Raw genomic sequence first — 20,036 nt, 5'->3', positions numbered from 1 at the left:
CACAACAAAACCACACAAGTGTTATAAAACACCTGATGACACTAACCAAAGCCGAGGTCCCAGATCGCCCACGCCCCGCCCTAATACGTCACCAGGGTTCTCCCGGTCCCTCCGCCTTAGTCTCCACCCCGCCCCGCCCTAAGCCCGCCCTCGAACCCCTTGTCCCGCTCAAACCCCGCCCTAGCTCCCCCGGAGTCCCGCCCCTCTCTCTGCGCCCGCCTCCCGTTCGCGGACTCCAGCGCCGGTAGTGGCGCGCGCCCGCCTGCGTCCGCACCCGGAAGAGCCGCAGCGGCCGGAAAGTTGAGGTAGTGCGCGGCTCGGGGTCCGCGGGAAGCACAGGTCCTTCAGAGGCCAGACGAAAGCAGCTAGAAGAGGCCTGCGCGCCCTCGCGCAAGGCGGCCCCTCGAGCGGCCGCGCGCACGCCCCGCCTCCTCCGACGCCGCGCGGGCCGGGCCCGGTTGACTACGGGAGCAACGCGGCCCCGGCGACTAAGACAGTGCGTGTTGAGCCCGTAAGTGACCACCGCAGCCTCGGGTCCCAGGGATCGTTTCCCTCCCGTGGTTAGCGTCAGGTCTCGCCCGCATCCTTTGGTTTCTAAACTACCCGCGGGGCTGGGAGGCCACAGCCAACCACCTGTGGATTAGAAGCGGATTTGGAAAGCATCCCTCCGTCGGGCTCCCGCTTGCCAGGCGGCCTGGAGGCGCGCAATGAGCGCGCACCCGCGAATGGCGCGCAACGCGGGGCTGAGACGCGCGCCCCGACGGGGCGTGGCTACAGCTCCCGAGGGGCGGGGGCTACGTGAACCTGGGTACCCGGCCAGGCTCTATCCCCAAACTGCTCTTTTTGGCGCCACCTTGCCGCGGACCTTATGAGATAAAGCCGTTTTATTTATTTGGATGCCAGATCCTCAACAAGGCCAAAGGAGAGGGAATTTGATAGTTGTACAACCATCATTCCCCCCCACCCCGTCAGTAAATAGCTTAAGACTGATCGGGGTGCCTGCGTTTATGGTTGGCAAACGTGTCTGATTGCACGGATATTGGAAACAACAACAACAGCAAAAGGCTGTGTTTAAAAAATACCGGCCCATTTAACACTGTGATTTGCCAGTTTCACTAGGCAAAAATTTCACCTGCTCCTATTACGAACTTAAAATGATTCGTCCGCCCTCTTTCTGCCCTGTTGCAGTTGGGTATGTTATGTTGTTTCTGATTTTTGTGTTTCCTGCTCTGTATTCATTTTGTATTTGTAAAGTCTTAAAGATTTTCCTCTAGTCACTCTTGAGGGTAGTTAGTGCTGTCATTGTTTTTTCCAGCAAAGATCCACATCATGGAATACAATGAGCCCTTTTCCAAATGCTCTGTTTTCCTCTTGGCTGATTGATTATGCTATTACCTAACCAACGCCAAGTTGCTTAGTATTTTAGGGTTGGCTTACTTTCACTGATCCTCTGAAAAGTGACTTCTCGTAATCTCATACTAGCCTCCCGGAATTGTTAGCATTCCTGGCTTAACTGTGAGGTGACTTTATACCTTCCTACCGCCCAGCTTAGCAGGTGTTCAGAAGGAGATGTCAAAGTGAACTTTAACTGAATTATATATAGTCTTCTTCGGTCATAGTATTTGTAGAGGATGATAGACGTTATATAAATAAAGTAAGTCCAATAAAAAGCACACCTTTGGGGTTGGGGATTTAGCTCAGCGGTAGAGCGCTTGCCTAGGAAGCGCAAGGCCCTGGGTTCGGTCCCCAGCTCCGAAAAAAAGAAAAAAGAAAAAAAAAAAGAAAAAAGCACACCTTTGCTAAGGTGCTTGCAACTGGTGTGGAACCCTCAGGGCAGTAGTTCATGGTTTCTTCTCTGGTACTTGTCAGCTCATTTAAATTGAATCTCTTTGTCCTCTCTCTCTCTCTCTCTCTCTCTCTCTCTCTATATATATATATATATATATATATATATATATATACATATATATGTGTGTGTGTGTGTGTGTGTGTGTGTGCGCGCGCGCGCGCGCGTGTGTGAGTATGAGCGTGGGTGTGTGTGTGTGCGCGCGCACGTGCATGCTCATTTGTGCCTGAATGTTACATGAAGCACATGGGTGTTGCCATCAGAGGCCAGAAAAAGGCATCAGATCCCCCAGAACTAGAGTCCCAGGCAATTGCCAGTCCTTCCTACACAGTGATAGGATCCAAATCCAGGCCCTGTAAGGGAGCAGCAAGTGCTCTCAGCCTCTGAGGCATCTGTCCAGAACCTTCCTCTCTCTCTCAGATCACCTTTTTAGTCCTTCTAGAGCGGTTTGGTTTGCCTCCTTCACTTGGGTCTCCGAGTGCCTGGCACCTTTTTTTCTTTTTTTTTAAGATTTATTTATTTATTATATATATAAGTACACCGTAGCTGTTTTCAGACACACCAGAAGAGGGCATCAGATCTCATTACACATGGTTGTGAGCCCCCCCTTTTTTTAAAGATTTATTTATTGCATGTATGTGAGTACACTGTCACCGTCTCCAGACAGCACTGTATCCCAATTCATATGGTTGTGAGCCACCACATGGTTGCTGGAATTTGAACTCAGGACCTCTGGAAGAGCAGTCAGTGCTCTTAACCTCTGAGCTATCTCTCCAGCCTCGGCCTGGCGCCTTTTAGTATGCTTTTCCTTTCATTTGTGAGGATACTGGCGTGTGCACGATGTGTTAGGAAATGGGTGTAGCATTGGGTTTAGGGTTTGTGATATGACAGCACATGTGAACAGGAGATAGACTCCCTGTGTTTGTAAACACACATGTGAGAAAGAAAGGCTTGCTCAGAGTCAAGTAAGTGAAGTAAAGTATAGACAGTATTTCTTTGCAGTCTTATTGTCCAAAACTTAATGCTCCTTTCCTTTGTCAGTTTGTTCAGCTTTTCTGCACTTTAATAACTGCATTTACTGAAGCCCTAATTTCCCTATGCTAATAAGAGAAAGCAGGAAACAAATTTACTGCAGGGTACAATCCTAAAGCAAGTCACTAGTCATGGTGAAACTATCAATCTGATTAATAGTGTACTCTGTTTATGAAGCTCTGTGGGGGCGGGGGGGAGGAAGAATACACAACTGTAGTCCCAGCACTTGTAAAACTGAGGCAGGAGAATTGGTGGAAATTTGAATCCAGCCTGAGCTACATAGTAAGTCCTAGGACAGCCTGCCCAGCATAGTGAGACGGCCTCAAAAGACCACTGAAGGAGGGGAGGCCTAGAGCTTCCTCTGTTAATAAAGGACTAATGAGGAGAAAGACTCGGGGAGAACATGAGAAATACTTTGTGCTGTTTCATACTTTTCAGTATCGTCCAATTCCATGAATTAAAATTAGCTTCACTACTTTCCGTATGTTTTTAAGAAAACAGTTTTATAGTCAAGGTCCGTAATTTCCTCGTGTACATGAAGCTGTGAGTTCCCAGGGAACAGGGCGGCCAGCACAGACTCCTTCCTATGATGTCACCCAGCATGCCTCTCTGGTTGCGGTGGCTTGGTGCTCACACTGAACCCGGGTACCCTCTCATCGTCCCCCAGTGCCATTGTTTTTTCAGGAATCCGTCCTGGCTCTTAGAGCGCGCAGGATGCCCAGAATGCACACTGATCCTGGAAAGAACCTTATCTTCAGTGCGTGTGTTTACAACAATGCCATCCACACGCTGGCACTGTGGTTTCTCCCAGTTTTGCCGAGGTGGTGTTTATGGTACATTCTTTTGATATCTACAACCTGTTTTGTAGATTTGCATGTATGTGGCCAACAGAACACCTCTATGGTTTTTTTTTTTTTCTTTTTTTTAGAGCTGGGGCCTTTCTACCACTGAGCTAAATCCCCAACCCCACCTCTATGTTTTTTAAAGGGCTTAGAGAGGATGGAGAGGAGCCTCTCCTTAAAATGTATCATTTTTCTGGAATTTCTGGAAGATGGCTCCTGCATCAGGAAGAACCTCATGATTTTTTCTTTTTGTTTGATTTGTGCACACACGAGTGCGCACACGCACGCACACACACGCACGCACACACACGTGTGCAAAGGGAGGGAAGGAAGGAAGGAAGGAAGGAAGGAAGGAAGGAAGGAAGGAAGGAAGGGACGAACTAAGGAAGGGAGGGAGGGAGGGGATTGGGGGTGTGTACTATACCATCTATGTGGAGGTCAGAAGAAGCTTTGGGGCATTGGTTCTTGCCTGCCACCTTGAGACATGAGCTCTCTTGTTTCTGTAGCTGCACCACATAGTCTAGGATAGTTGACACCCTGAGCTAACTACTGAGCAGTATCTCTACCCCACCTCACAGTAGTAACAGTCCGGAGTTGCATGTGTGATGTGAGCTACTGCCCAGCTGTTTAAGTAGGTTCCAGGCATCCAGACTTGGGCACTTAGGCCGGTTGCTGCCAACACTTTCCCCCACTGAGCCTCCCCTGTGATTCTGATTTTTCAAGACAGGGTTTCTTTGCATAGCCCCAGCTGTCCTAGAACTGTCCTTATAGAAACAAGCTAGCCTCACCTCACAGAGCTCCAACCTGCCTCTGCTTCCTCTTAGCTAAGTGCTGGGATTACAGGTGCGCATCACCTCGGCCTGGCAACGTCACCGATTTTTAAAGCATGTATTTGACACAACTACAATAGATAAATTCATCTATGGTAAGATTGAGTTCAGATAATTCTTTGTGAGTACCATGTGACCCAAAGCTGGGTGGCGTGTAAGTAAAGCATCTTTTTGGTAAATTGTGTGCAAAGCCCGAATAGCAATGGTATCCTTCCTTTTTCTTCAGGAACCTCGACTCGAGATGAACAGTGAGCAGGTCACGCTGGTGGGTCAAGTGTTTGAGTCCTACGTTTCAGAGTACCACAAGAACGATATTCTTCTGATCTTGAAAGAAAGGGACGAAGATGCTCACTACCCACTTGTGGTCAATGCTATGACCCTTTTCGAGACGAACATGGAAATTGGAGACTATTTCACTGTGTTCCCCAATGAAGTACTGACAGTCTTTGACAGCGCGCTTCGAAGGTCAGCCTTGGCCGTTCTGCAGTCCCTTCCTGAGCCCGAGGGCTTGTCTATGAAGCAGAATCTCCATGCCAGGATATCAGGTAAGGCATAAGAGCATGTTGTTGGCTGGTGATATTCTGGGAAGACTTAGATAAACTAGCACATACGGGACTCGGAGCACTAAGAAGTTACTGTTGTTCTGAGGCTTGGCGACCTTGGCAGTGCGCTGCTGCCAGCCAAGGTTGACAGCCTGAGTTCAATCCCCGGAGTGCATGGGATAGAAAGAGAGAACTGAGCCCCAAAGTTGTCTGTCCTCTCACCTCCATATGCACACTGTCACAAGTGTCCATGCACACACACATGCACACATACACGTGTGCACACACACACACGCACTCACACTCATGGATATTCAATAAATAAGTCTAAAAGAATTGTAAGAAATGATGTTTAGATTTAAAATTTAAAGTACACATCTTCTATGTGGCAAATAAGAGTGCTTGTTTTCTGGGCATGGGATATTTGCCATGGCAACCTCAGGGAGGGAGTGAAAATGGACACAGTTTTGTATAAGATTGTAATCTAAAACAGCTTTACATGACTACAAACAATGAGATATTGGTACTGTATGCAGTAGAGAAGCTCCTGCCCCGTGATCTTCAGAACTGTTTTACAAGGTTGGTTTTATACATTCCATGAGGATAATGCTGTTATCAGATACCAGGAACTTGGCATGTGCTTGTTGAGTGCATGGTCGTGTGTGTGTGTGTGTGTGTGTGTGTGTGTGTGTGTGTGTGCATGTGTGTGCATGTGTGTGCATGTGTGTGTGTGCGTATGTACAATATACAATATAGTTTGAATTACTACTAATAAACAATACAGTCATTCAAAAGTAGGCACGTCAGCCTCGGAAACATGGAAAAAAGAGGAAGGCGAATGTTGGCAGTGTCCACTTTGTCTATATAGTATATGGTGAGAAATGACTGTCTGTACAGTATATGGAGAGTGTTAGCCAGCTAGCAGAATGACGTCAAATCCACCTGTAGACCTGTTCCCCGTTATGCTGGGTTTAATGTGGCCCCATGTGTCAAATGTCTTAATTTGTATAACTGATTTGCTTATGTTTTTTCCACATTAGGTAAGACCGTGTCATGAAGCCCAGGCATGCCTGTAACTTGAAACCCTACTGCCTTGGCTTCCTGAGATTTCAGACACACACACAACCTGATTTGATTTTTCCTGTCCACAATTCCTAAGCTACCTTGTGATTATCGGTGCTGTTGCTAGGCTTTATGAGCACATCAAAAGAGTGCTGACCCAAGGGGCTGGGGATTTAGCTCAGTGGTAGAGCGCTTACCTAGGAAGCACAAGGCCCTGGGTTCGGTCCTCAGCTCCGAAAAAAAAGAACCCCCCCAAAAAAAAAAAAAAAAAAAAAAGAGTGCTGACCCAAGAAACGGAAGCCACTATGATACTTACTATGTCTGTTTCAAACCAGGTCACAGATCCAAAAGATCGGTCTTTACGGTTACCAACCAGATTTCTACTTGACCTTAGCCTACAGGCTGAGAAACAATACTTAGCACATTTTTCTGCCACTACATTTTGGAATGAATTTTGCAGCGTCAACCAGAAGAGTCGATAAACTCACTACTGATAAACCCATTAAATTAACCCTGAGTAGCGGGACCGGTGTCTGCACCCCAGTGGTGAGGCTTAGCGGGGCTCATGGTTTCTGCGTAATATTTTTTCTTTGGTGTATCCAAACCTTTCAGTTGCCTCTTTTTCTAATATTGAAAAGCACATTTTTCAAAAAGATTTATTTATTATACACTGTAGCTGTCTTCAGACACACCAGAAGAGGGTATCAGATCTCATTACAGATGACTGTGAGCCACCATGTGGTTGCTGGGATTTGAACTCAGGACCTCTGGAAGAGCAGTCAGTGCTCTTAACCGCTGAGCCATCTCTCCAGTCCCCAAAAAGCACATATTTTTGAAAGGATAAAGTGATAGAGTAGGTAAAGTTCTGTACAGCTCAAAACTTGGAGACAGTCGTGTTTAAACTCTGAATGTGAGGAAAACGGACCTGTCGCTCACCGTGCTACCCACCATCTCCTTGCTACTCTTTCAGTTTACTGGGTGATGACTAAATCCGTTGGTCCTCTGTGTGACATGTGGCAGGATTTTGTCTGTGCTCCCAAGACTGTCTTCATGAGAGCCGATCATTCTTGACCCTGATTGTGGTTTCTAGAGATGCACTTTCAAAAGAGTCTATTACTTGCCGTTGTCTGAAATCTGTAGGTATTTTCTTAATTGGGTTGATGATCGGTGTTTTGTTTTGTTTTGAAGTAACTTACAAGCATGTGCGTGTGCTTGCTCTGCAGCCACAGAGTCCTAAGGTTGGATCCTTAGCATGTAGGTAAAATGCTGGGTCTGGGAGCGAGCCCCTGTGCTGGCCGCACTCTGGAGGCAAACAGAAGAGTCCTCTGAGGCTTGCTGGCCACCCAGTTTCATGGAGTTGGTGAGCTCCAGGTTCAGTGGGAGACTTGGTCACAAAATACGATGTGGATAAATAATTTAGGAAGGTCGTGAGTATCTGGTCTCTGCACGTGTGTACCTACCCCCACACATGCAGTAAAGTAAAAATTCCAACAGAAACATTTCTCCTCTGAAATTATATTGTTAAATTATATTTCTGGGAAGGAAATAACATCCTGTGGAGTGAGCGATCCAAGTGTAAGTTGCTGATGCTATTTTTTCATTAGGTTTGCCTGTTTGTCCAGAACTGGTCAGGGAACACATTCCTAAAACCAAGGACGTGGGACACTTCTTATCTGTCACTGGGACAGTGATCCGAACGAGTCTGGTGAAGGTCCTGGAGTTCGAGCGGGATTACATGTGTAACAAATGCAAGTATGTGTTCACGGTGAAGGCTGACTTTGAGCAGTATTACACCTTCAGTCGGCCATCTTCATGTCCAAGCTCAGACACCTGTGACTCCTCCAAGTTCACCTGCCTCTCAGACTTGTCTGCATCTCCAGCCAGATGTCGGGATTACCAGGAAATCAAAATTCAGGAGCAGGTAATGATCAAGGCAGTGAGAAAAAAATAACAGATTTGGACACGTTTTCTACTACAGTCCAATGGTTGGGATTGGAGAATCTAAAATGGAAACGAATGGCCTTGTACCTTCCTTTACTTCGTGGAAGATCACAGGCAAAGCTGTCAAATGTAGTAGAGTGTAGGTTTTAGAAACCATGCAATCACGGTTTTGGAGCACTGATGAGATTTTAGACCCATTGAATTGAGTTAAAATTTAAAAGCAAGCATCGGAGCTAGAGCGATGGCTCTGTGAATTAGAGCACTGTGGCTGCTCTTGCAGAGGACCTCTGTCCCGGGCACCCACACTGTGCTCTCTGCAACTCCACTTCCGGAGGACCTAGCGCCCTCCTCTGGACTCTGCTGGCATTGCATGTGCACAGTGCACAGACATCCACTCAGGCAAAGCGCCCTTAACAGAAAGTCAAAATAAGTGAACAAAATTTTACATTAAATATTCTAAACTAGCTGTGCTTAGGAATATGATAAAATTTAGTCAGTTTGACTGGTAGGCAAGCATTGGCCAGCACAGAGATTGGAGTTTAGTTTTTAACAGATTAGAACTTTATTTCCTTACCTTAAATCAAAGGCGTGTTCTCACATGAATAAGGAGATAGGCAGCTCAAGGCCAGCATATCGGCTCCTCAGTGTAGATCTGTTACACTTCACCTTTCTCATCCCTTCATTGTTTTATTTAATTAGGTCTCACTCCACCCACGCTGACCTGAAACTCCTATGGCTCTCACAGTTCCAACCTTTGCCCGTCGTGTGCCCATTCTGCGCCCATTCTGCGCCCATTCTGCCTTTACACTGTATATTCAGTCCGTTTACAATGAACTGACTTTCAAAACAGTGAGGTCAATGTTACTCTGCTCTGGCCTCTGGTAGACCTGCTCCCTACCTCTCCATCGTGACTCAGTTCATGCCTGACTCAGAACAGTGTGCGTAACAGTGGCGACAAGACCTAGTGAGGTGCTTAAAGCAGTGCCTCCCTCCACAGCGAATGCTGAAAGCGACATTGGGCATAGATTGGTAATCTCTGCCTGTAGCTTTACGTGCGGTTCTGAGACAACTGGGCCAGAGGAACAGTCTCCTTTCTTGTGAGACTCCTGGTAAACAGTAAGACAGGAGTGTGTCGTTCCTCTTACTGTTCTGTGTTTTCTGTGCTGTTCAGTTAACAGAGAGGGCAGCCTTTGTTCAGGAGTAGACATCTGAATGCTTGAGAACAAACCAGGCCCACTCTTGGGTATAGGATAGCAAAGGTCAGGTTTTTTCTTTCACGTAATGCTATTCTGTGCCACGACACACATCCCACGCTGGCCCCAGACTCAGGGTAATCCTGCCACACGTGCTGAGATGAAGGTTGTAGAAATGTGGCACTGTACTGGGCTCTTCTCGCCATTCTTGATTACATGCCCGCTGTCCCTGTGGTGATGTGTGGTCTAGGATGGTGACTTCAGTCTTGTGACACATGCATTCTAGTCAGAAGGGTGAAGAAGGAATGGCGGTCAGAGGAGCCTACCGTCTGGTCAAGTCTTGTCACTGCTATTACATGACTGCTTACATGCCACTGGCCAGGACTTAGTCTTCTGACCACACCTAGCTTCAAGGGAACTTGGGAAACTCATTTATAAGGTCATGGCTACGAGGAGTAAAGCTCTGTTACTAAGGAGTCAGCCCAGGGACTGGCCGGTTTTCCAGGTCTTCAGTCTAGAGATCATGAAAGAAATGTCTCTTCATTGCTAAATAAGTAGCTTTGTCACCATTAGGTTGTTAGAATATGTGTGGTTTTAGCCATTTACAATGTTGATTATGGTTGCAGATAGTCCCCATATTGGGCTTTGTTCTACCTTAGGGTACTTTTGTGTATGTGCATGTGCATGCGCATGGGTCTTCGTGTCCATGGGTCACCGAGGCCAGAGGGTGGCAGGTGATATGGAGCTGGAGTAACAGGTGGTAGTGACACTGTCATCTGGAAACACAGGAAGAGCTTGCAACCACTACGACATCTTTCTAGTGCCTAGGGTTAGTGAGTTCTCCCCCACCCCCTCTCTGAGACAGGGTCTCACTACCCAGCCCCAGCTGTCCTGGGAGTACGTAGACCAGACTGGCCTTGAACTCACAGAGATGCCTTGGCCCCTGTCTTCCCTGTGCGGGGGTTTAAGAAGCACACCACCACCTCCAGCTAGTGTTAGTGGATTCTGAAACTGATGTCAGTCATAATTTTTAGTAAAAATTCCTTGAGCCTTACCATAATCAAACTGTATTACAACAGCAGAGAAGTGGAAGCAGTTTTAAGTGCTGTCATGTTTTGGGATCTTTAGGATCTGAGAAGCACGCTCATGTTCTTCTTGTCTGCTAGGTGCAAAGGCTGCCTGTGGGAAGTATCCCACGGTCTATGAAGGTCATTCTGGAAGACGACCTAGTAGACAGCTGCAAGTCTGGTAAGCAATTTCCTTTTAGTTTCTGAGATGACAGTTCTGCGTTCTCTGGTTAGTTTTGAACTCTGGTGCCTGTGTGGTCCTTAGCCACTCCCCCTCCCACATCTACCTCCACCCTAGTAGTTGGGACTAGAGGTGGGTGCTCCTAGATGTAGCCAACAAGAGTAGACTTTTGGTAGTTTGTGCAGGAGGATCCGAACCATCATGTACTTTTATCTCCCACAACGTTACTTACAGGGACCGAGGGCATTAAGTGGTCACCCTGGGAAGAGCTAGGCTTAGAGAGAGGAAGGAGGAAGAGCCGAGCTGGGGCTGAGCGGTATCATGCTGCTCATATGCTCCTTTCTGACAAGGAACTAGACTCACCCTAAAGAACTAAGCAGCGAGACTGGAGCCGAGATCAGATCGCTGACTTCTGCTCCAGGGCTCTCAGTGTGGCATGCTTAACAGTGTCCTCTGGAAACGGTTCTGGTGGATTTGGCAGTCACAGGACTCGGGATGTGACTGAGTGTGATTGAAAATCTTACTGATACCTAAGCAAAAGGAGTAAATGTTCCTCTCTGCTATGTGCTGATGACACCACAGGGGAGTGACACAGATTTTGAAAAAGAATATTCTTCAGTAGAGAACAGTGTTTCCATGTAGTGCATTGAACTTGAGTTGTGTCTACACTGAAATCTTAAGCCATATTTCTTTCACATGTCCTTCATAATAAAGGGCAGGTGAAAGCATGCTAACAACTGTTTGCCTCATTACCTATAGCTTTAAACCTAAGAGCAAAGGACAGAAAGGTGGAACCCTTGCCCTTCAGGGATTCGCTCTCCTCAGGGCAGTGAAGTGAATCGCTGTGCTGCCTGCGGTTGTGTTAAAGACCAAAGGGATGGCTCTGACGGGGGTGTCTGCAGGACTACAGATGCTGGGGAGGGACAGGAACATAAAGAGATTAAGAGATTGCAGTGTTCAAGTAGAACTGTAGCTTCACAAATAGTTTGCACATTAACTATAGGAAAATACAAAACTTGTAAGTGAATGTTCTATTTCTGTGAACTTTGACAGTTACAATGATCATGTAAATCTGCCATTCAAAAATACTTGCACACATGAAACTGATGTGTTTATGTATTTAAGTACTTTTTAAAGTTCTACAAAGGCAAGACAATTTTAATATAATAGGTAACACTAAGTTGAGTTTCCATTAATTTTATGTGTATGTGTGTGTGTATGTATACGTGTGTATATATATGTATATATAATAATATATATGTCTAATTTTCATTGTAGTATCATGACTAAGTCAGATAATTTGTCCAAGAACAGTGGCAATAAGATTTACATCCAATCCTAATGAGGTTGTTATTCTTGGCCACTCTTACTTTGTTTTCTATATAATCACTGTTTATAGAAATTTATTTTTACTAGTGGGTACCTGATTGAAAGTTAAGGTCCTCATTTAATGAATGTGGAAAGAACCTCAGTATAATCCATTAGAGTGAAGATAATAAGGGGATGTTTTCAAATAAGTGTGTACTGAAACTTATTCCAGTTCTTTTTATCTAAAACTTTTAAGAGGGAATACAATAAAATGCCGTTATTCGAGATTGACCTTGAAAGGTGATGAAGCCTTTTGGAAACACACATGTAAAACACAGTTGCTGTGGTTGTCTACGTTTGGCATGAAGTTGCATTTAGCTAGAAATGTGCCTGCTAGTGTGTGTGCTGGCACCCCCATTTTTATGTGGTAGTCCCTACTGAGTCCTTCTCCAGGAAACCAAACACTGGAGCTTACACAGTAGAGAGTGGAAGGCATTTTGTAGCACAAAAACATATAACCGGCAGGCTTGGGCATGCAGAATTGCCTGCTGCAAGATGGTATTTCTTGTATAAAATAAAAAATATCAAGTTTGAACTTGAGATATATTTAAAATGACTGAAATTTAGGGAAATGAAATTTATGACATTTTTGTTTTGTTTTTGGTCCCCTGTTTTATAGTCCTAAAGTACTGGGTGTTACAAATTCTTAAATACTCGTTAGGTTGCATGCTGTATTGACTGTGGTATGGTATGATCACAGACATCAGGGATTGGTAAATGTGCCTAGAAGCTGCCTAAGGTCTCTTAGAGAGCACAGAAGTATGATCATTTGCCTGTGAAGAATAGGTTTTCCTCGAGTAGGAAGGAATAACTAAGGAGCAAGTTGGTTGTTATTGGTAGATAAGAATAAGGCAAACATTTTTAAGGCAGTGATCTTTAACCCTTTTAATGTTGTAACCCCCTAAAGTAATATTAAAATAAACCATCTTTCAAAGACTGAATACATAAGAACAATATTGCAAACTGTTTGCCAAGACAGTACAGAAATCATGTAAAAATCTTATTTCAATTCAAAAGTATGATTTGGAGACCTGCTTCCCTGGTCTGATCACGTCACATGTTGCTGCCCTTAAGCAAGATGGTTGGTGAAGCCACATCCCAAAGTCAGGATGATGACCAGTCACGTGCGCAGTGAACAATTTAACATGAGCGGGCTGGTCGTTCACCATCACTGTTGCAATCACAGTTGGCAGCTGATTCTGGAACCAGGGCCACACAAGGACAGGAGGGAGGTGAGGGGGGTGGGGCTACACCGTGCCTGGAGCCCTGTGCTCAGTAGGAAGGGGATGTTTCCAAAAAACTGAAGATAGAGATTCAGACCAGTTTGAATAAAGCTTTGTTTAGGTCCTGTGGCACCCGTCTTCCCAGCATTTGCTGAAGATGCCGACACTGGAACTGGCGTCCCAGTTGACTCTGTGATCTAATGGTTCATGGGGCGAGAGGTGTAGTAAGATGTCTCTGTAGCAAAGGCCCTCCCCCTCAAACAAAGACCTGGTCTTTGATTGGGTAGAGCTAACACTGGCACATCCACAAATCAGCAGAGAGCTCGGAGTGTCCTGGATCCTAACATGCTATCTAGGGATGGATACTCCCTAGAGTCCAAAGAAATTATATATCTGGCAGAAAGATGGGAAGAGAAAAGGACTCCATGTGGCCAGGAAATACCTAGGCCATTGGGCTGGGGACCCAACTCTTCTCGCATCAGCACCATCTGACAAGTTATTTTTCCAACTCAAGTTTTTATATTAAAGGGTGGTTGGTTTTTTGTTTTGTTTTGTTTTTTAAACATTTATTTATTTCATGTATGTGAGTACACTGTCACTGTCTTCAGACACACCAGAAGAGGGCATCAGATCCATTACAGACGGTTGTGAGCCACCATGTGGTTTCTGGGAATGGAACTCAGGACCTCTGGAAGAGCAGTCAGTGCTCTTAACCACTGAGTCATCTCTCTAGTCCCTAACGGCAGGTCTATTGGGAAGCTGCTCTGCAGCAAGTTCACTGGCCCCAAGGATTGAGGGGATGGGGTGTACAGAAAGGGTGGATGCGGGGTTGGGGATTTAGCTCAGTGGTAGAGCGCTTGCCTAGGAAGCACAAGGCCCTGGGTTCGGTCCCCAGCTCCGAAAAAAAGAACCAAAAAAAAAAAAAAAGAAAGAAAGGGTGGATGCATAGAGAGGAGGAGGAGAAAAGAGACCAAAATGTCTGGATCATATAGAAAGAGCCTCTGGAGATAGTTCAGTGTTGAGGGCTGGGTATGTCAGGTAGGGGCTGAGGGATGCTAGGTCTGCTTTGATATGTAAAATGTGCACCTCAGTCCCTTGTCCTGGGGTCTGAAACCGAACAGTTATTTTATGCTTTAAAGTAAAATCAATATCCAAACAACATCAATTATTGGTCATTCCTTCATTGAAAAGAGGAGACTGAGTAAAATATTAATAAAGTAAAAAGGAACACATTAAGAAAGTAAAGTACATGCCAGACAGCACTAGCCTGTCTGCTTTCCTGATTTCCAGGCTAATGTGGCTTCACTTAGAGAGAATGAACATATGTCCAACGTCACAGTGATAAGTTATCTAGTGCACTATTCCCAGCAAAAGGTACTAATTGTGTGATTATTATGTAGCATACTTTTTAAAAAATGCTGACTTACATATTCAGAAACAATTTATTGTTTTAGGGACTGAGAATGTGGGGTGTGTCTTAGCCTAAAATTGGTCATTGCTTTCTGAATGAACAGATATACTTGGAAACAAAAAGTGTGTTGGTAGCTTATTTCTAATTTCTGGTCCTTTGTCAAGTGCTTCAATGCCAACCCATTGTGCATGATATCCCTGCTGGACTCACTTGGTGATTTCCTTAGGAGATGACCTCACCATCTATGGGGTTGTAATGCAACGGTGGAAACCCTTTCAGCGAGATATGCGCTGTGAAGTGGAGATTGTCTTGAAAGCCAACTATGTCCAAGTGAATAATGAACAGTCCTCAGGGATGGTCATGGATGAGGATGCTCGAAAAGAATTTGAAGACTTCTGGGAACACTATAAGAGTGACCCCTTTGCAGGTTTGTGATTAAGGGCAAGGCGCATAAACCACTACATTCAGCTCAGTAGTTAAATGGGATATAACTTGCAAACAGACAGCTTATGTGACGAGTAAGACAGCTGTGGCTTTCCTGACTGGGTTTTGTTTACTCAGTATCTTCAATGGCAGTATTTCATTTGTGTGTGTGTGTGTGTGTGAAAGCCAGAGGTCAATCTTGTGTTATTTTTCAAGAGCCATCACCTGTTTGCTTTCTCCCACTTTCAAGCTGTCTGACTTTGATAGAAGGCTAGACTCTGCTCAGTGAGGCCCTGTGATCACTTGTCTCTGTCTCCCTGCATTGGGCTCACAAGATGTGTGACCATGCCCAGCTTCTCATCCCGTTAGGTGCTGGGGACTAGACACAGGTCAGTCCTCGTGCTTCTCTGCATCCAGTACCTGGTTTCCTAGCGTATCTCCAAAAATAAAGACCATGTTAGCTGAAGACTTCCGATCAGGGAAAGACTGAGGGAGTGAAGAGAAAGCATTTGTCATCGTAGCCTAACGTTGTGAGCTTTTGATGTATTATATAAAATAACACACCACAGCCTTGGGTTTAGAATTTTTTATTGAAAAAAAAAACAAAAAACAAATTTATAAAACATGAATTAAATCTTGTTTCCATTCTTCTTTGGAGGTTTCTCAAGAAAAATAAACTCTATCTCCATTCTAATGTATATCATTTTATTCTCAAGTCACAAGCCAAACTAGACACTTATTTTACAAAGGAAGGCTTCCATTTGTCTATATATGGACAGTTTGCTTTTCTTTTGTGGGATTTTTTTAAATCTTCCACATATAATATATACGTAGCTTTCTCTGATCTTCATTGTATGTAATCAGTATAAGAAGGAGCCCAAAGTTCTCTAAGCCATGACTTTATGTAGTCAGTGTAGTTTTTGACTGAGCTGTTGTTAAGTTCATGACCTGAGAAGTGCTTCTCTGGGTGTTCATTTCTTGTCTGGTCCAGTGCCACAGGTCATCTGCCTTCATTACGCTGCACTCTCCCCTGGATACTCCCAAGTTCCTGTGCTGATGACTGAAGAGCTGTCTTGTAATTTAGGAATTTGTGGCTACACAACTCATTTGTCAGATAAAGAATGAGTTAAGTATAATAACCTTGTAAGTTAGGAAGACACCGTGAAAATCAGGAAATATTTCTTAGTATGAATGGACTCCCCCTCCTATGGTCCTAGATTCTGGTCTATTTGACCATTTTGAAGTTGCATGTGCATCTTGCTGGAGTGGAGAAGAGAAGCTGCATCCAAAGCAGCGCAACACAGGGTTTGACTTGTCCCTGAAACTGGGGACTGATGGGACCCAAGCATAGTACTTGGGTCTGCTGGATCATTTGAACTCATACTGTGCGGATTCGATTATCTTATACCGGAAAGGTTTTCTGTAATGTTTAAAGAGGAAACTTGGCCACAGACACTGAAACAACATGGTCTGAAACCGATTTCATCATGTTACGTTACAAAGCCATGGAAAAAGGAGACAGTTAAGGAGAAAAGTAAAGGCTCTTCTCAGATAAGCACTGGGCCATGTCTAGGCTAGACACTGACCCTGTGCCCTTCCCACTGGAGTGCGGCTTCTGCCAGCATGTGATGGTTCTGGCTCAGCTTCCCTCTCTTAAACTTGGTTCTTAGGTCCATTCTGTCTTTATGTGTAACCCTTGGATTTTAGTCAGAATCTCAAGTCTCCTTGGCTTAGAGCCCTGACGGGTTTTCTCTAGACTCTGTCTAGGAATGGAGACCTCGAGTAGTAGTGCACTCCCTCTAGTGTCCACATCACCCTCTGGTTTCCTTTTACTCAAGGGTGCTCTCTTTGCTATTCCTGCTGTTCCAGGGCTCATCGCCATCGAGTACGTGCTACTGAGTCAATGCTGAGCCATTACAGGAAGAGGGAGTAAGCTCAGTGGTTGGTTCTATTCCTCACACTAAAAGGTTGCCTCATTACAGTCTTTGTACATGAGTTATCAAGCACGGACAGGCTCAGGGAAAACTCATTGGAATCTTGTCTACTGATCAGACCAGTGACTGGATGAAATGGTTTTATTTATGAATACACTAAAATGATTCCCAGATTTGTTGCTTTTATTTAAAGCACACACACAGTTGGACTTCAAGACCTTCACCTGGAGTTCTATTCTGCAACGATCTTAATATACTAATACCACAGTAACTTATTCCAAATAAAACAGTTGCTCAAACAATCAAGAACAATGCCAACTCAACTTGCAAGGCGAATGAACTTCTTTCAGAAGCTCCTCAAGCCCCAGCTTTCCTCTGTAAAAGATCCTAGTTATTATAGGGCCTCATTTTCCTCCGCCTAAGTAGTAGGGTGATTTTAGTAACGTTACCAGAGAACATGACTGCATTATGTAAAGGGATAGTGCTTGGTAGCCACAAGCTGAAAGAGAAAAGGAAGCTCCTTTTTTTATTCAGTGTGACAAATTTATAGAAACTTGAGTAGGTAGTACTCAGGAAAGAAACCACTTTTCTTTTCATGGTATTAAATTTAAAACCTAAACAAGTCAGTGCGGTATGGTGGCATAGACCAGTAGTCCCCACCCTTGGGAGACTGGAGCAAGATGACATATTTGAAACCACCTTTGGCTACTTTGCAGAACCATCTAAAAAACCAAATAGAAAAAGAAAAAGCAGAATCTAAGCTAGGCTCTTGATTCCCTCTTCTTATTTGACTTGGCCTTTATCATTTTAGATTGGCAGTGTGTTACAAGAAAATGGCTACAGGATAGGGAGATTTCAGGTAGAAGTTCTGGAAAATGATAACTTCTGATCTTTCTCACTTCCAAGGGAGGAATGAAATATTGGCCAGCTTGTGTCCTCAAGTGTTTGGGATGTATCTAGTGAAGCTTGCTGTGGCCATGGTCCTGGCTGGTGGAATTCAAAGAACTGATGCTGCAGGAACAAGGGTTAGAGGTCAGTACCTACTGATACATGTAGAGGGCAAGGGAGGCCCTTTCTTTCTTCAACAAAAGTTGCTTGTTGGGGGTTGAGTTATAATAACACACACTTGAAAATGCCTAAATAAAACCCATTACTTAGTGTACTTCAGGAAATTAATTTTAAAAGCTGTCTCTAGAGCTATTTTCTAATGTAGTTTCTAAATGGATTTTTCAGTTTTAGTCTATATCCAGATTTACCAGAGATAAGTTCTTCCGTGGTTATGTACTGTAAAGGTGCCACAATGAGCTCCCTTGGAGGGAGGGGATGAGAGTGTGTGTCTTAATGTCTCCAAGCTGGTTTCCATCTGTGACTGTCAAGTGCTACTCAGAGCCCTGTGCCTGCTGATTCTCCCGCTGGTAGACAGCAGATACGCCATCTGCCAGGATTGCTGCTGTAGGTCATACTTGAAGCAAAGACTGCTCCAAGTGTGCAACATGTCTGGGTGGCAGCAGACTCCAGTGCAGCGAGCGAGCGAGCGAGAGAGAGAGAGAGAGAGAGAGAGAGAGACCGAGACAGAGAGTGAGACAGAGAGAGACCGAGAGAGTGGCAGAGAGAGGCAGAGAGAGACAGAGACCGAGAGAGAAAGCAAGAGAGAGCTGTTAACCAGTTACCCCACAGACTAAAATGATACTCTAAGCCAGGCTATTAGTCCAACACTAAGACCACATAGGACAGAAGCATTTTATAAACTGTATTGTGATCATCTGCTATATGCAAGGCACTTGGCTAAATGTTGATCTTAAATAATGGTTTATTAATGTACTCAGGAAATACTTATTACTAAAGAAATTTTTTGTCCAGTGAAAATATCTGTCATAGGATGAGCATGTGTCCATTTCTATTAAGTGTGAAATGAGTCATTTTAAGGTAGATATCCCACTAAGCTAATGAAACGTACATAAATGAAAATGTTTTTATTCAGTTAATATAATCAAAATGGTTTGATATGTATAAACCACTTATAAAACCCCCAAAATTTAGAAGTACTTTAAAAATAGAATAAAACCTTATATGACTTGTATGGATAGCTTTAATCACTGTAGCTTAGATTTAAAAATAGATACACCAGAAAGTTTTTATAAGTCAAGGATTTTTAAAATGTTACGCATGGGTCTAAGCATCTGGAAATAGCATATACTCTATTAAAAGGTTTTAAATTTTAAATATCCACTCAGTAATCAAAATTGCTATATTTGTGACAGATAACTTTTCTAAAGAGTCTCTATTTAACTCCTTCCTTGAAGAACCTTGCATAAAATATATCAAAAAATAACACATAAAATGTATTGGCCATTTCATATGGGATACTTTATTAGTTGTATGTTATTCATAGGTCCTTTTAAAATTTTTGAACTTTTACACTTACTTTTCCTAGGCGAATCTCACCTTTTATTGGTTGGGGATCCTGGCACAGGGAAATCGCAATTCCTTAAATATGCAGCAAAGATTACACCGAGGTCTGTTTTGACCACAGGAATTGGATCTACTAGTGCAGGTACTGTATGACAATTTTTACATAATTTAAAATTAATATAGAAATGAACACAATTATTTCCTTATGAAATGTAGCCTTCATAGGATACATTTCAAGTAAGTTTAGGTTTTTCAAAGTTACTGCCAAAAATGGAAGGAAATGTAACATCCTTTTTGTACAATTAAAAAGATATTTCAAAAAGGTTTATGTCCTCGGTATGGAACTTAGTTTTATATAGGAAAATGTAAAGATGTCGTTTTATAAAGATCTACCAAACAAACATCAAAACAGGGAGATTTCATTTACAAAGTAGGTAGACAGCATATAGTTTAAGGCATTTTCATGGACAACAGTGACTCCTAATGATACCTCTTAGGGACATTTGTGCATTTAGAAAGCATATTTTCACGTATGTACTAAGAAATTTTCTTCATACATTTTAATAATTCTACAGCAAGTACATTTAAAAGCTCTTACACACAAGACTGTCCTGGTTATAAAGTGATATGAAATTTAGGGAAAATTGTTTTTTTAAAATGTGTCTTGATGTTTTCTACTTTTAGTTTTATTTCTCCTGTTCTACAATAGGAGTTTGGTTTCCCATAGTT

General features: G+C 43.8%; 1 protein-coding gene across 8 annotated transcripts in view; it reads left to right on the top strand.

Moving 5' to 3' along the window:
* The first annotated feature begins 215 nt into the window (after positions 1-215).
* Positions 216-20,036, top strand: part of Mcm9 (minichromosome maintenance 9 homologous recombination repair factor) — an 84,719-nt gene continuing 64,898 nt past the window's right edge. For 7 of the 8 annotated variants that reach the window (XR_015645020.1, XR_015645017.1, XR_015645014.1 and 4 more), the window contains exons 1-7: positions 261-511; positions 4,777-5,095; positions 7,759-8,075; positions 10,455-10,536; positions 14,765-14,965; positions 17,802-17,927; positions 19,330-19,449. Coding sequence is in view for 1 of the 8 variants with exons in the window: in NM_001416381.1 (NP_001403310.1) it covers positions 4,792-5,095; positions 7,759-8,075; positions 10,455-10,536; positions 14,765-14,965; positions 17,802-17,927; positions 19,330-19,449 (1,150 nt within the window). In the remaining 7 variants the exon portion in view is untranslated. 8 annotated transcript variants of the gene reach the window in all.

The sequence above is a fragment of the Rattus norvegicus genome, chromosome 20, assembly GCF_021556685.1.
Source record: "Rattus norvegicus strain SHRSP/BbbUtx chromosome 20, alternate assembly SHRSP_T2T, whole genome shotgun sequence".
In the NCBI taxonomy this organism is placed as follows: Eukaryota; Metazoa; Chordata; class Mammalia; order Rodentia; family Muridae; genus Rattus; species Rattus norvegicus.
This window is presented reverse-complemented; position numbering and strand designations above follow the sequence as displayed.